We start from the raw sequence: 17,007 nt of genomic DNA on the forward strand, positions 1-17,007 counted from the left end.
CGGCTTCAGCTAATCGCTGATCAGTTGTTCTCCGGAAAAAGAAAGAACAGGGAGCCCCTCTGTTTTCTTTGAGGTGGCAAGTGCCGGGGGCAGCGACCTGCTGTGACCCGGGCCAGGGGGAGCCGCCCCAGCGCGGTGCCGGGGCAGGCACGGTGGTGGCGCTGGCCGTGGCGGTGCCAGGCAGCCGGCCAGCAGCGGGAGGAACACGGCGAGCTTGCGGAGCCCCGGCCCCCGAGGATGTCGGCCAGAGCATCTCCCACCCTGGAGAAGAGCGKCGGCATCGGGCACACGGGCGAGGCGAAGGCGGCGGGACAGCCCCCCGACAGCATCAGCGTCCAGGGCGTCTCCTACACCATCAGGTGGGGCGGGGAGGGCGCTCTGGAGGGTCCCTGCTCCTCCGCCAGGGCCTGAGGGAGCGGGGCTGGCTCCGGGGGYTCTGGCTTGGCTGCAGGCCGGCCCGGCTGGAGGGATGGAGCCAGGCCCGCCTCACGGCTCAGGGCACAGCTCTCCGGAGGCTCCCCGGGTCTCCTTCACGCGTGTCTGAAGGACTTGCTTTAGAGGAGATTTCCAAACATTGTGCCCTTTCCCGCTGCTTTTCTTACTGTTGCCAGAGGGATAAAGCGAGGCCTTAAGGAAAGGGGCAGGTGGATTAATGGCTGGCAAACACCATCAGCAAATAAAGCCACAKTTCATGTTTGCCCTTTTGGTTGTASTCCGAAAGCCTCTTAGCAATCATTGTGAAAAATGAGCTCAGATCTACTTTTATCTTCCAGATAATGCCAAAGTTAAATGCCTGAGCAGGGGAAGGGGTAACGGGGGAAGGCCTTTTATTTTTCCGTATTTTAAAATCATTGCAGCTCCCATCCCACATGCAAGTAGCTATAAGCCATTCATTTGCTTTATAYTAAATTTTTACATATTCTCTCTCTAATCTTTTATTGGTGTTTGTTTTACAAGAGAGCGTGTTGGCCCATGGTGGAACTTTTCCTTATATTGTAAAAAATGGACCCGGCAAATACTTAAGGATGTTTCATTTCACATAGAGAGTGGCCAGATTATGGGGATTTTAGGAAATTCTGGTAAGTTGTTCCAGTACTTTAAAAGAAGTAACATCAGAGCTAATACCGGCAACTTTCACAGTGACATGAATGTGACAGATCTGTGCTTTAAATAATGAAATTGTGGCTGATTTTAAATTCTGCTTTATAAAMGTGGTGCTTGGTTTTCAGAGTTAAGTCTTCTGTCATCTAACTAACAATTACAACTTCAATAACAGACAAGGTTACTTCAAAACTCAAATGTTTCACTGCAAAGTGTGAATTTGTATTAATTAAATGCTAATTTGCATGCTAGTTTTCCCATTTACTTTCCCTTAATTAGCTTCATTTTCAGGGCCTATTATTTTAAAGTTATTGAGAAAAAAGCCAACTTTCTTCTTTTCATATGTGTCCATCCAAGTCAGGGTACTACTTTTGGAATCACAAAATTAATCTCATCACATGATTAATTTCTTTTGTTTTAAAGGATCTGGGAAAACAACACTTCTGGATGCAATATCAGGAAGACTGGGACATAAAGACAACTTCTTTGGAGAAGTGTATGTGAATGGACATCAGCTGAAGAGGGAGCAGTTCAGAGATTGCTTCTCTTACGTGCCACAGGTTGATTTCTACATTTATTTTTTGGGTACTGTACTTCCTTTTGTGTAGAAAAAGTTACTAGTGTAATGGAGTAGTGGAATGTGAATGTGATTTTACTAGTAAATTTGGGACTAATGAGTTTATAAACTGTATGAATGAGTTAAGTTTGCATGAACAGGGGCACAAAATTTTAATTACTACAGGGCTAACTGCTTCTTCCTCTTCACTTCTTTTTCAGAGTGACACTTTGTTAAGCTTTCTAACCATACAGGAGTCTTTGACCTACACAGCTTTACTAACTCTTAAGAAATGCTCCAACACCTCCATCAAAAAGAAGGTCTGTATTTYACAGTCTTTCCCCAGAAAGGCAGACATGATGTCATGTAATGSTTTTCCCCACCTGCACTTTCCATCTATGGCTGTGTTTTATGTTTGAGGTTTTATAATCCTCATTCTGCACATGGGGAGAGATCCTMCTGCTGAGGACACAAGCTCTCTGGTGGTCCCACCTCTTCAAGGAGCTTGTGCAGGTGCCCCAGGGGATGGATCACCATAATGTTGGGACAAAACCAACCCTCTCACCCAAAGCTGCAGCAGTTACTGCTGCAGGAGATGCTGCTCTTGGTATTGAGGTCGGTTCCCCTTCTCCAGGTGGGAAACACAGTTCTTTGGAGTATTTAGGGCCATGTGTGCCAAGTCTCATGGGCAGCAGAACTAATTTTGACACCACTGTGTCTCCTGAGACAGTACGATGCCTCTCACTAACMACCACAGCTCAAAAAAGCGCTGGTTTAATAAGCTCCCATAAGCTACTTTCTTGATAAAATAGGTGTGTGGCTCTTTTAGAAGTCCATTGAAAGTAAAATTAGGTATTCCTGACCAGAGGGTCTTGCTTTCTGTCTTCTCTCTTCACCAGTCTTCCACTCAGTACTTCATACATTCCCAGAATTGATGTTCCTTCCTGCTCCCTGATTTTGGAAGCTAGAGCAGCTGCTAGAGCAGCCTCATACCTTCACTTCTAGTCCCACCTCTGAACTCTTCACCTCTTAATGTCAAGTGAAACTAAAATTTACTCATTTCATGAATACATGAAAATAAAACCTAACAAATAATTTAAATATTATATTAAAAGTAATCAAATAGAAATTAGGCCAGATACCTTCCAAATAGAATGGATACAAGTAGGATATTGGTAAAGTTATAACTTAAAATTATGGGGTTTCTTCCCCCCTGTTTTTTACCATAGCATACAGGTATCTGAGTTGGACTTCAGAAATTGTAATTATTTTTCAGGTTGATGCAGTAATGGCTGAGCTGAGTCTCAGCCATATTGCTGACAAAATAATTGGAAGTCACAATGTCGTAGGAATTTCTGGCGGTGAGAGGCGTCGGGTATCAGTTGCAGCCCAGCTTTTACAAGATCCCAGTAAGTACCACTGCATGGATTTTCAAAATAAAACACGGCTGTGTCACTTTGTGCTCCTACCACAGACCTCCATAAACCACTGTAAAATGCAAAAGCATTTGCATTCTTTAATTCAGCAGAAGCCAGTCTGGCAATGACAGAAAAGGATAAACAGTAACTGAGATCTGCCATTGATCTGTTAGTTGATCTTGGAAAGCAGACAATTAAAAATCTTAGGGAGTGAACATAGGTTTAGATTCAGATTTATCTATTTTAAGTCTTTCTGGGTCCACTCTTCCCAAATGTTGACTGTGGCCCATTAATTTATCATTTTTKAGTACATTAGAGCCATGCATGTGCAAGCACTGAGTCTTGTAGTTGAGTAGCTACATATGTGTGAGTGTCATGTATGTTCCAGAGGCAAAAAATTCCAATTAATGGAAATCAAAGCTGAGTAACTGTGGAAGGATTATGCATGGGAAAAAAACCTGTCAGTTTTGAGAGAGTATCTTGAAGATGCCAGAATCTCATGGAATGAATGTACGGCACAAATGTATTGGATGGTGGAGTCCTTGTAGCCATGTGGATGTGCTACAGCCACGTATCAGGCAGGGAGGAGCACTTAAATAGCACAGATAGTGAGGTACATCACTGCTACTGGTGACTCCTGCAGAGTTCATTTGGTGGTGGTGTTGCTCAGGACATCACTAAACTCTGTCGTGAACACTATAGTAATTCTGTGTAGGTAAACCTGTAGTGAAAACTCTCCTCCCCTTGCACCCTGATCAAAGTTGGACTTGTGCTGTGCACAGACCCTGTGCTGTGTCTCATCTGTATAAAAATAATGGATTTRGTTACAAGTTTTTCATTTTCATGTGCAATAAAATAATGAAGAAAATGCAGTAACTTGTTCTGCTTGAATCTATGGAATTATATATGCTACATTTTAACAACTCTTAGTTTGTTCTTGACAAATTCTCTGTGTATATATAAATTTAATTCAGAATTAAATTTTAATTAATTTTGTCACTTATATTTACAATTTCATGCTGAAATTTTTCATTATTATTCTTAGAAGCAGGTTTATATATCAAGTCTATTTTGGTAATTTTCAGATTTCACATGAATTTAGAAAAAGAAGTAGTATGCTCTGCATGTTTTGTTTTTTATTGTCCTTATTTCTAGTTATTGAAACTGAACTACTGAAACTAACTAAAACTGAAAGATTGTGTCATGGCAATATCTATGCATACTTTGCCTCACATGTGGAACTTTACCTGTAAAAGTGATTTCTATATTATTTACCAAATTGGCTTTAGAGGTAGAAGCTATACCATTTTCTCCTTGTTTACCTTAATTTTAAAGCTATTCCTTGTTGTTTGGCAGAGGTCATGCTACTTGATGAACCAACGACAGGGCTGGACTGCCTGACTGCAAACCAGCTTGTCCTGCTTCTCTCAGAGCTTGCTCACAGGGATAGGATTGTGATCCTTACCATTCATCAGCCTCGCTCAGAACTTTTCAAGGTAAATGATATCACTCRTTATTGGCTTTTCTACCTGGCTTTTTAGTGCCTAGGTTCTTTTCAGGATGGAAGTAGAAGATCCAGTATAGCTGCCTCTTTTCCTTCCCTTTGCTTAATTAGAGGCTTCTCTTGAACTTTGCAGSTCTGACCTTGTGCTTGTCACAGGGCACTTTGGGACACACATTGCCCTGTGAAAATAGTATGGATTCTGACTGTATGCCTAACCCTTGTGTTATGCAACTACCCAAACTAAAACTACTGGGAGAAGCCATGACAAGGCATGTGGGTACACCTTGGTCACATGCTGGGGCAGCCCTTCCTTGCAGGTTTGGGGCTGAGGAGAGCATTTCTGCCTTTCCATTACTGTTTCTCATTTGCTCTTCTGACACACCCACCACCCACCACATGAATGCAAAMCTCCTCTTCACTGGCATACTGAACGGAGTGTAAATGGAGCCAGAGGGGAGCAATAGTGCTTTTCTGCTCYGAGAGCAGTCCTGGTGTCTTGAGAATATGGATCATAGCTGATGGGAACTTGCCCTGGCAAATGTTCACCTGAAGAGAGGAGCTGGTAAAGTCCTTAAGCACTTCAGGATAATCTTGTCARCAATTTGGGGTTTTTACAGATTGGGGCTATTAAGCACCTAATGGAGTTAGTCAGTAAGTGAAGGTGCATTAGAAGTGAAGTCAGAAAGCCACATTCCTTTTTGTGGTTTACCTCTGTATGCTGCTGTCATTGACAGTTTTGAGAACCACTAAGCTTAAAGATATGTCATTTTGTATAACCACCAAGGAGAGGAGTGAAAGAAAAGACAAACTTCCTTTGAGAGAAATACAGTAAGGAAGTTTGAATGTGTCAAAACTATTTTTCCCATCAAAGCATTTCTAGTACCAAGACAGTAGCTGTACTCAAGAATTAATGCACTCCTGATCTGATCTCTGTGGGGACCAGTGACAGGACCGGAGGGAATGGCCTGAAGTGTTTCAGTGGAGTTTTAGATTGGAAATTGGAAAAATATTTTTAACACAGAGGTGGTTGGGAACAGGATCCCCAGGGATGTGGTCACAGCACCAAGTCTGACAGAGTTCAGGAAGCTTTTGGACAATACTTTCAGGCACATGGTGTGACTTTTGGGGTGTCTTGTGCAGGGCCAGGAATTGGACTGGATGATCCTTTTGAGTTCCTTCCAAGTCAGCATATTCTGTGGTTCTTCATGCATACTGCTAATTTATTCATTTCCCCCCAACAGTTATTTGATAAAATAGCCATCATGAGCTTTGGAGAAATGGTTTTCTGTGGGAACCCTATGGAAATGATCACATTTTTTAGTGGCTGTGGGTATTCTTGTCCTGAACAATCAAATCCTTTTGACTTCTATGGTAAGTTCATCTAAGTTGTTTTGGTAAAACGATTTGTTTTCTTCCCCAAGTTAAATGTTTTTCCAGAGATAGAAATGTGTTCGGATTCTGCTCTGAATTTTAATTATTCTTAGCTCAGAGAGAGGGCATGTTGCCCTCAATGACTATTTAAGATAACCAAATTTGCAGTGATGGGTCAAACTGCCAATAAAAAAGGAATCTCAGCTTCTTGAAAGCTGTGAATTCCTGATGGCATTTCCTTGTGTCTGTGCACTGGATGATGGAAAATAAATTTGATTCCAAAACTGTGGGAAATCCCATGCTCTAATGGACTCTGTGATGCCAAGCAACTGAAGAGAGTTGTTGCATGGAGAGAAGGATAAATGTAGAATAAAAAAGGGGTGACTTGAGGTATCAGTTTCCAGGAATTGTGAGTTTGATGTTTCTGAAAGTTTGGGGAGGGTGAACTATTGGAACAGAACATATGGATGCTTCAGGAGATGATGACAGCAAGCGGTTGGCATAGATTGAGAGTGTTGTTTTGCCAGTTCAGGATGAAAAAATAAAGGTCAGCATAAGACTTTGGAGATGAGGCTTGATTTTGCTTCAGGACATCCATGATCCATACAGGCATGGATTTGAAGAGAATGTGGGTGCGTTTGTATGTGTACACACAGGCATACATGTATATGACRCTTTTTAAAGCCTACCCACCAGGTAGGTTAATTTCTGGAAATACTAGCTGAGAACTAATCAGGGACTTTGACCAATGCAAATAGCTGCATTCAGAGCAGGCAGTGTTTTCCTATTGTCTAGATGGCATTCTAAACTCATTTGAGAGGATGGTTGTTGACATGAAGTTGGAATGGGATAAAGCTGAAAATACTGGTATGACAGTGAGGATAATTTTGCCTTCATGAATTTGAATAGTCTTGAAAAGCATAGATGATTTGAGATTTAGACCCACTTTTAAAAAAGCTTGGTAAAGAGAGTACTGCATTCTTCAGATGTCAACCTTTGAATGTGACAAGAAAGGGAAAAAATACAGTTTAGAGTAAGAAATCATCAGAATATTTAGTCTTTTGAAAATTGGTAGTTTATATTTTTTGTGCGATTTGATGTGAATGAAGGCACAGATTCTGATATCATTTACACCAGCAGCAGAGGAAAATAGATCCTGTGTATTGAGTGTGAATATTGCTGAAATATTACTTGTTTATAAAAAGTACTAAAGCGTGGTAGGCATTAACTATTTGGTCTAGTTAGTAGTCAGTGTTACAGTTCTTTTAAGGAGCACTCAGTTGCCATTTATTTTCTGTGTGACTTCTAGCAAGTCATACTAGCCAAGTTTAAAAAAGYGTATCTGCATTTTGGATGTTCGTCATTTGAGACATGTTTACCATTAAAGACAATTCTGCTGATTTCCAGCTATTACAACACCAGGGAACTATTCATAAACTTAATTGAGGTTTTGAGGACAAATTAAGAATCTTGGACAATGCCCCCTTTTCTTTTGTTGAATTTGTGTTTTGAAGTTGAACAGAACATTGCAAAACTGAAATCTAAGGATGAGAGAAACCTTAGGAATAAATAAGTAATGAAGACATCTTACCACATGTAGAAAAGTAATATAAAATGGGGTAAGAACTAATACTCCTGGGAACAACAATCCACTTTTTGAAACTTTGGGTAATTCATTGCTGGTAGGGAAAAGGGAAATTTCGAAGGTGTTTTAGCACTATTACTGAATCTGTATGACTTGTTAAAATTAAACACACAAATTTCCTATCTGCCAACAGAAGCRTTGCTGGTGTCAGGAATAAGTTTAGGTGGACTTGGTAGAAAGGAGCATTAACTCTGTGAAGTATATAGTTCTCCTAAGTTCCCTGGCAGCCAGTAATRTTTCCTTCAGCTTGGGCTGAGCCTGCTAAGGGAGTATGGCCTGGTGAACATCCTCTAACTTCACATTAAAAGAGAATTATGTCTGTGTAGGAGGTAGGTGAAACCCAGTGCAACAATGCATTAACAGCTCAAGTAGAGAAGAGCAGTGTCTCTGCAGCGTGAGTTCACACTAACAAAAAAATRCAGCTCCACAGTTATGGAGGAGCAGGTAGAGGACAAGAGGGAACCATGGAGCCATGTCTGAGCATTTGCTTGAAAACCTGAGAAATGCACAACCAGAAAGTCATCTCTTCATAAATCTTCAACCTCTGTGCCTTGTCTTGCTCTTGACATCTSTGTGCTGCAAGGAGAATGCTAATGGTCTGACTAGACCATGGCATGGCATTCAGGCCTTGCATTTCCAGATCAAGGACCTGAATTCCAGGATCCTACAGAGGTCACAAAAAAYAGATTTGTTGTGGTTGCAAAGTTACTCATTCATGCTGTATCTAACAAAGAGAAGATTAAAAGAGCCCTTGAATATTTTCAATGGACCTTTTAATCTTCATAGATTTTAGAATGGAGACAAGAAGTTTGTTGTGAGGAGGGAAAAGATAGGAAGGGAAAGTGATGTGAATATAGAGTAAAACTTCATCATTTTACAGTGGATCTGACATCTGTGGACACCCGAAGCAAGGAACGCGAACTTGAAACCTACAGTAGGGTTCAGGAATTTGTATCAGCCTACAGAAACTCGGAGATCTTTAGCAAAGCACTGGCAGCCATTGAAAAAACAAAGTGTATGAAGGAGCTGCCACCAATTCCATTCAAAAACAAAGACTCACCCAGTGGCTTTTACCAAATACTGATTCTTTTACGGTAAGATGTTTTTTCCCCTTTTTTAAAGCTGTTTCTTTTCTTTTCCACTAATCTTTCAGGTTTTATCTCCATGTATAGATGCACTTCCTTGGTAGTTTTGATCTCCCATTGTACTTGTCCCTGTCTTTTTAAATATATTAGCTCTTTGTGGACACTGTGTATCTAAGATTTGTTCAAAGCTAAATACCCTACCAACCTGTGGTCAGTTGTATCTAACAAATCTTTTGTTGCTGTTTTCTTTCATTATCAGGAGAGCAACGAGAAATTTCTCCAGAGATAAGATGGGCATCATCATGCGTCTCCTCCAGAACCTGTTATTTAGCTTGTTCATAGCCGTTTTCCTTCTTAGACTAAGGAATGACGCCCAAGTAGCCGTGCAGGACCGCGTGGGGCTTATCTACCAGTGCGTGAGTGCCCCCCCCTACACAGGGATGCTCAATGCTGTGGCCCTGTGTGAGTTTCTGTCCTGTCTTATGTGCAGCAGCAGGTATTGCTGCCACTCTGTCTTAAATAAGAAACAGTGTTTTTTTTGAAGATAGTAATTTAAAGGATCTTCACTGTTGTAGGTAATGTTAAGAGTTGATACAGAAGCATGAAATTTGATGGAATTCAAAGGAATATGCCCTGATCCCTCCCTTCCTTTCTTTTTTTACAGCTGGCCTTCTATGAAGGCTTTATTCTAAACAGTGCAAAAGATTTGCCTGTGTGTTGCATTTTATAGGCAAGACAAAAATCTAGGTCTAGTTAACGTCTAAGTGAAYTTGAAATCAAACACATGGAAAGGATGGAAATACAAAATAGCTTTGACAGCAATCAAGCATAATTGGATTTATGACTATTATATGATGATTGCAAGGGTTTTTCTCTTACAGGTGCCATACTGAGAGCAATAGTTGTTTCGATTTACAGCCCTAAAAACTGTTTTGCTCATGTAGGGAATGTACACTGCTGTCATCAGCTTGAAATCAGAGCACCTTGATAAATTAGCCAGTGACAGAAGCTTCTTAATTCTTTAATTTGTATGTGCAAAAAGAGAAGGCTGTCCTGCATGCTGTTAAGTTAGGCCTCTTTCATTAAGCTTACCAATATTTGCAATCTGCAGGGAACATGCTTTGCATTTATGGAGGGGGGAAAAGTGATCAGAATGGTCTAGGCAGAATGTTTCTAATCTGTTCTCGAAGTTGTCTTTGTTCTCAGATCATTACTGCTAGCAACAAGTCTTGCTCTCTCTATTTAATGGTAATTTAATTTATTTCTTATATATTTAATTCAGTCCCACCTCTACGTGCCATCAGTGACCAAGAAAGTAAAGATGGCTTGTATAAGAAATGGCAAATGCTTGTAGCTTATATAGTACATTTCCTGCCCTTCAGTGTCTTCAGCGTGGCCATTTTCAGCGTCTTTATATACTGGTAAGCATTYGTAGCAGCTGTTGGATTGTCATTTTCTTTTTGTTTCCAGTGTCAATTACCATGTCAGCAAAAGGCCTCCTGGCATGGCTTCATGCCATTGTCTCTCTGAATGATTACRAAGAAAGTGTAAAGAAAGATGACACAAATTTAGCCCTTCTCTTTCAGGCAGAGCTGAAAACAGAACTTTCAGAGAAAGTAAATCACCAGTTCTCTAGGTAACTCAGAAAATTTTAATGGACCTGGGACAGTTATGATTCTTGTGTCATGACGAAAGCAGGAAGTGTCATTTTACATTACATTGCATATGGAAAGATAGGAAATTCAAAAAARGAAAGAAAAACTTGTAGGTATGTGACAGTTACAAAACTTTTATGTCCTGGTACACTGGTTTAGCTACAGTATATGGAAGTGATGAAATCTGGATCCCTCTCTTACACCCCCCAGAGAAAGGCWGCAATTTCTGTCCTTCATTCTTTTCTAATTATGAGAGATGTCTAGTGCACCAAATTTAATTTTTGTTTTCCTGGGATATTTGCAATCAGACAGCAGTCTATGGTGAAATGTGCCCACTAAGTGCTGTGCTCACCTTGTGTTTGTGACTGCTGCTGAACTGGCTGCTGAGGAAACAGCCATTTGGAAAGCAGATTTCCAGGCTCAGTAACATGCTCCCTCTTTAACAGGAAATTTGTGTGGGCAGAGACTTTGCCCCCATGCTTTGGTTGGCTCRAATACAATCAACAATAAATAGTGTGGCTCCAGTTAATGGATAATATTTACAGGTATTATCTTTCCAATATTGTGGTTGTTTGGAAGCCATCAGTGATGTGTCAAAGTGATTTCACAATGTTCTTAGACCTCTTAGGGCAAGCAGTTTCTGGATGAAATTTTGACAATTTTATCTGTGCAGGACTGAATTTTCCTGGATGGACTRATTTTTTGAGAAGCTTTGACAGTCTCTGCCATGTGTTCTTACAAGCTATTTCTCATTGAGTTTGTGCTTGTAGGGTCAGATAGTTGGGTCATGCAGACCCAAACTCTTACCTGATCGGACACAAAGCAGGTCTGGCCAAGATCAAATAAAGCCTCTTTTGCAATCAAGTAAATGTACTGTCTGTGCAGATTTTCCTAGCTAAAGGTACCTTTGGGAAATGTTCTAACAGTTCACATCATGCTGTTATTTTATTGCTGTAATATTCTCTCTTTGAGCTGGGTTTTTAAATTTTTTTAGGTTTTCTTCTGTTCTGCTTGTACCCCAGATTTACTAGTCTGTGTGTCTCCATAGCTCTGTGTAAAGTATTAGAGCAGCTTAGGGAAAGTGATACTTTTCCTCTAGGACTTTGGAAAGCTGTTTCTTCTGCAGCAACTTAAAGGTTGTTAAATACCTGATAGCTCACTGAGTGTTTAATACTTGAAGAGTCAATGTTCATACAACTATTTATAAGTCATTCTGGTGTTACAAAAACACTACTGGAAAGTCTGTGATAAAATTGATACTTCTATTTTAAGACCATATTCAAACATGGTGGATTTAAAAGAAAAGAGACATGTTGCTCTTGTATTGAGCAACAAAAAAAAAGGAAATGAAATGTCGAATTACTTCCTGTTAGCTAAGCAAAGCATGCATTTTGCACCTAGTGTGAGGCCATTGTGGTRTGAGGTATTTTGGAAAAAGAGTAATATGTCACAATGTAGTAAAAGGTTTTRTCATCTGTCACATACACTATAAGGCTGAATTAAGTTTGCCAAGCAGTTGCTGGCCTTTCTTAACTTTTTAATCTTTAGTACAGATTGKGAGGACTCTTTCCCTTGGGTCAGCTAGGGGAAAACTAGGAACAGTATGTTTCAATAAAGAATGCAAGAGTATGGAGGAAATTGCATTTGTATGAATTACATGGGTGGTGAATTCAATTAGTTTTTAATTTAATTGAGTATATTGTACTTATATTTSCTTGCGCAGTATCAGAAGGGCAGAATCCCATTGTTAATTACCTGCATAAAGATGTTCTTTAAATATGTGACCTACATGAATAACTCCCACTGCAAAGATTCTACAAGAGGCAGCATGTTAGTTTAAGGAATTGAAAAAACATGGTGATTGTCTTGAAACAACAACTTCTACAACAGTTATCTTTGCATAACCCTCTTTAATCTAGATGGAAAAACCTCATGTACGTGCGCTTACATCGTGATAGTAAATGGGTGCCCATTGTGTTAAGATTCCAAACAATATACTGAGGATTAAGGCATAAACGCTTCACTTAATGACCTGTAACTGGAAAAAACCCAAACAGAAACAAAAGTAAAAGCTACTTTTCCAACTTTAATACCCAAAATTTGTGTTTTAAACTTTTTTTTTTTTTTTTCTCATCTTTGTGCAGGACTGTAGGATTGTATCCTGATGCTTCCAGATTTGGGATTTTCTTTGCTGTTGTCCTAGCATCTCACATGATTGGTGAACTACTAACACTTGTTATACTTGGCATAGTTCAAAATCCACAAATAGTCCAAAGTGGAGTGGTGCTGCTTAATTCAGCTGGTGTGATAGTGGGAACGGGACTTGTAAGGTAGGAAAAARTTTTATTTGTTACAGTGGCACTGTTAAAATGAACCAGCTGTGGAAGGGTTTCTAGGACAGTTGGTATGGCAGAAATCTGGTAATGCCCAGGTAGCAATGGAAAGGAAAGCCAGAGCAGCTGTGCTACTTCAGAAGCAGAACTACCTATCTTTTTGGACCTTGTACTAAACACACAAAACAGACACTTAATATCTTTACATATCAACAAAGATACTGAATATTACCTCCAGTTTTTGCAAATAAATTGAAGATAAAACTGAAGAATTAGTATCTGTTAGTTCATATGAATTCTTTTACTGATGCTGACATTACAGTGTGAAATGCTGTCCTCATTTAAGGAGCCTACCAAAACCCCCTGTTCCTACAGCTTTTAGTAACTGCTGGAATTTATCAGACATTAAACATTGGTAATGTTGGTTTAAAAAAAGTTTTCAACTGTCTTAACTAGTATTATTATCCAGTTTAGCCAGTACTTTTCAGTCACCTCTTCTGCCTGTGTAGACTGAAATCTATAAAAATCATTTAGTAGTGTAGTAAATATGTGGGAAAATTGTGATCCACTTGCTCTATTACTGTGCAAATAAATTATTTTGCATTATAAATGCATGAAGTTTGAACAGTTTTGCCCTTGTATTTGACAATACTGAAATTGCTGGGTTTTTTGAGGAATATACCAGAATAAATGTGTAATTGTTAAAAGCAGTTTTCTTAACATGTTGAGCAAGTAGGATATGTCACCTGAGACCCTCCCAATGAAAATGAAGTAAACCTAACAATGGATGGTGTTGTCCTCAAGAAAACCATATGAATCTTCTCAAAATCRATGGTGCTTTATCTATTTAAAGTAGATCTCAGACCACACTTATGAAATAAATCTGGGTTAAGTCTGATTATTTGGTCCCTGCTTAATTTCAGGAAGATGTGTGTTTATAGTGACAAGACAGTTAATCCTGCTACCCTAGTCTAATGCCTTAATGATAACTTTTAAAAGCATTAGAGTGGTTTCTAACCTTATTTTACWGCACAGGCATGGCTAATTAATACTATGAATATTTTTTATTAATCTTCATAGGCAGTGAAGGATGTAAACAATAGCATTGAGACTTGGGTTGCTTTTTTTTTTTTTTTGTCCCTGTTAATTGTTTTGTTGTTCTTTAGTTATAAAGTCTTGAAGTATTTTAAGTGATGAAATTGCCCAGTTTTGTTAAATGTTCCTTCTCATTATTTTTGCTTCATTTTTTGTTTTGTTATTATTGCTGCAATGAATWGCTATTCAGTCTTCTTTAGTTTTGAAGATGGACTGAGGGGGTGGTGGTTTYTTACTTTTGAAGCAATACAAGTAAGGTTTATATTGGGTCTTGTCATTTTCAGTTTATCACTGCCATGTGAACAGCAAACAACCATAGAATTATTTGTGACTGTCCATAAACAAGTCAGGGCTGAATATTATGACACTGTACCAAAGTCAAGGGACAGCCTTCATGGCTGYCTCATCACTTAGCCCTAAAAATGGACTTTGTGTTTGAAAATCCTACAGACAAGGTACAGACAAGAACTGTTTCTCACAGGTTACAAACCACATAAGCTTGTTTWGAGTCTCTTACTATGGAGCAAAGGCCAGCTTAATTTTTCTTTTTCTTTAAGGACCATTGAGGAAATGCCAACACCTTTTAAACTACTGAGTTTTCTTACCTTTCAAAAATACAGCAGTGAAGTCCTTGTAGTCAATGAATTTTATGGCCTAAACTTCACATGTGGTAAGTGTTCAAAAAAAAAAGTCCATTATAAAAATTTTAATGAGATGTTGATGCTTATTTTCCTTCTATGTACATGTATCCTCATAAAACAAAGATAACTTCTSAGTGGTTAAAAGGAGCTTATTAATTAGTAAAGACTGTAATGCCACATCAGCAAGCTAGAATTTGATTCTTTTGTCCCAACCATTTATCATTCTTCCAGTTCTTCATCTTCCTCTTCTTCACCTGTTCTCTTATTCCCYCTTTGGGGGCATTTTGGAAGCTAGGATTAAAATAGGCTGGAAATTTTTTTGAAGCAATGTTACACAAGTAGAGCATCAACAGAATTGCACAATCTAAGATCAAGCATCTGTGTAGGGAGTATTGAGAGGTAACAAACAGCTAACCAGATATCTCTCTAATATTGGAGAGGCTTCAGTTCAAATGTRTTTCCATGATGTATATTGAGCTGCTTGTGTCTGTCAGCATGTGCTTGGCTGGTTGTGAGCAAGATAACCAGCAAAACATTAGAATCAATCACATTGGCAGGGTTAGTAGCTAAAATACATCAGGAGGGTAAAACTTAGTGCTTTGGACCTACCCTAAGATATTTGGGGCTTTGTAGCCAGGTGTCTGTGCTCCTTTCCAAGRCTATGTATTTTTTATCCATTAATCTCTCCTGCACCTCTCATAGATAGCAACAAATCCGTGACTCTGTTAGTACCAATAAACACCTCATTTTTACGGTGCCTTCAGAGAGTCACCATTTCTTGAATTTTGGAGTCCTCAACACRTGAGCACTCTTAAGTCTACCACGTGGGGCAACTTGCTTCTTGAGGCTCCTCCAGAGAATGTGTCTGGAAAGCCATAAATTTGTGTTTGGCATGAATAAAAAAGAGATCTCCTAGTCACCCTTTGTTCTTTCCCTCATAAAGTATGTCATGGATTAACTGCAGAAACATAGGGTTTGTCTGGTTGTATTCCAAAATGATGAGAAATACTGCTGTGGGTATGGCTCTTCACTGAAATGATTTCAGGATAGGTGTATTAAATGCATGAGCTAGAGATTGGAGTCTGTGTTTTAATTTTACTGATTTACCTACAAAAGAAATTGTTTGTTTCTTTTGACAGGTGAAGCCAACAGTTCCACTGCAAATAATGCTGCGTGTATTTTCTCCCAAGGTGTCCAGTTCATTGARAAAAGCTATCCTGGGGCATTGTCCCGGTTCACCATCGATTTCCTTGTACTCTATGCTTTTCTACCAGCACTTGCCATCATAGCAATTATAAGCTTCAAATTAAGAGAAAGAATTATTGACAGACAATGAAACGGTAGCAATTCCAACAATGTCTAATACTACATTAGTATCTTCATTATGGTCAAAGGCTTAAATGGTTGGATTTTAGACAGAATTTAAGTGATTACACATCTAAAAACATATTCATCTTCTCATGTTTGTTTTCATCTTGACAACCAATGTTCTCCTAAGAGTGAAAGTGATCCCTGATATTGATATTCCCCAYCCCTCTCCTCTGGCTGMTCTCCAGATCAGCCATAATCAACAGTATTTAATGTTTTAAAGGACTTTCTGATTTAATTTAGTCAACTGTCACTGACACTCTTTTACAACTTAGCAATGGTGGTCTGATTTTTTCCCCACTATTTTGTTTTTCAACCACTACTAATAAGCAGATGGGTACAACTGMTAGTAAATCTCATTTCTAGAATTGTATTTATGCCTTGTTTTGGTACCATTTTAGGAATTCRTAGAAAGGAAACAAACCAAATACATGTCAAGACAGAATCAAGAAGTCACTCCAATCTTGTACACACTATACAACAGATGAGTAGCAGTAGCTACTCACTCAGAACRGATCTTGCAGCAGTATCAAAGTTGCCTAATATGTTTTTGCCTTATAAATTATGATAAATCAGTGAAAACAGTTATTTATTTCAATTTCTTCTTTTCATTGTCAAGTTCTAGTCTTGTTTTGGAAGCAGTTTATGAATTACAAGGAAAAAAAAAGTTTGTTTAATAACATTTTGGTTTTATTTAATAAAATGTCCATTTAACTAGGGAAAAAGTATAAAAGTTGTTTGTCAGAAGCAATGCCATTTTCATCTTTGGAAATTACTCTCTTGGGCCTCTCAAAATTGAAAACATAACAGACACAGAGTTCCTAAGTTTTGTATCTTATTTTCATGTTCAGTGAAGAAATTAGATTTTGCAGAGAGAGAGATTTCTCCAAGGAGGTAAGTATGTTTGTATCTTAAAATTCTGTAATTATGTAACTAGTTTTATGTGATAGTTTTGAGATGAGGCACTTAATAACAAAGAATTTAAAATCCAGTCCTCAAGGTAATACAGTATTTCCACTTAAATGTGTGAGGCCAAAAGTTTTTCTAATATCTTCATGTAAAATATTCTGAGATACAAATGTTATATCAGAAAAACATCTGGTGAACAAATACGTTAAAAATWACAAATAGCTTTAAATAGCTGGAAAGATACCACATTAGTTTGTCTCTCCAATTTTTATGTGTATGTAGGGTTGATGTGGTTTGCCAAGTGACTGTTCAGGCATTCACTGACA

The 17,007-nt window shown here is 38.8% G+C and overlaps 1 protein-coding gene across 1 annotated transcript; it reads left to right on the forward strand.

The window, feature by feature from the left end:
• The first annotated feature begins 28 nt into the window (after positions 1-28).
• Positions 29-16,466, forward strand: ABCG5 (ATP binding cassette subfamily G member 5). The gene is made up of 13 exons (XM_057367659.1): positions 29-359; positions 958-1,079; positions 1,525-1,661; positions 1,879-1,977; positions 2,934-3,066; positions 4,432-4,571; positions 5,821-5,950; positions 8,476-8,689; positions 8,940-9,142; positions 9,963-10,101; positions 12,480-12,665; positions 14,321-14,433; positions 15,544-16,466. Exons 1-13 carry the CDS (start codon positions 238-240, stop codon positions 15,738-15,740), a joined length of 1,935 nt encoding a protein of 644 aa, XP_057223642.1. The 5' UTR covers positions 29-237; the 3' UTR covers positions 15,741-16,466.
• Positions 16,467-17,007: the final 541 nt, after the last annotated feature.

This window comes from Malurus melanocephalus, unplaced genomic scaffold (assembly GCF_030028575.1).
Source record: "Malurus melanocephalus ecotype Western Australia unplaced genomic scaffold, MMel_1.1 scaffold_82, whole genome shotgun sequence".
Lineage (NCBI taxonomy): Eukaryota > Metazoa > Chordata > Aves > Passeriformes > Maluridae > Malurus > Malurus melanocephalus.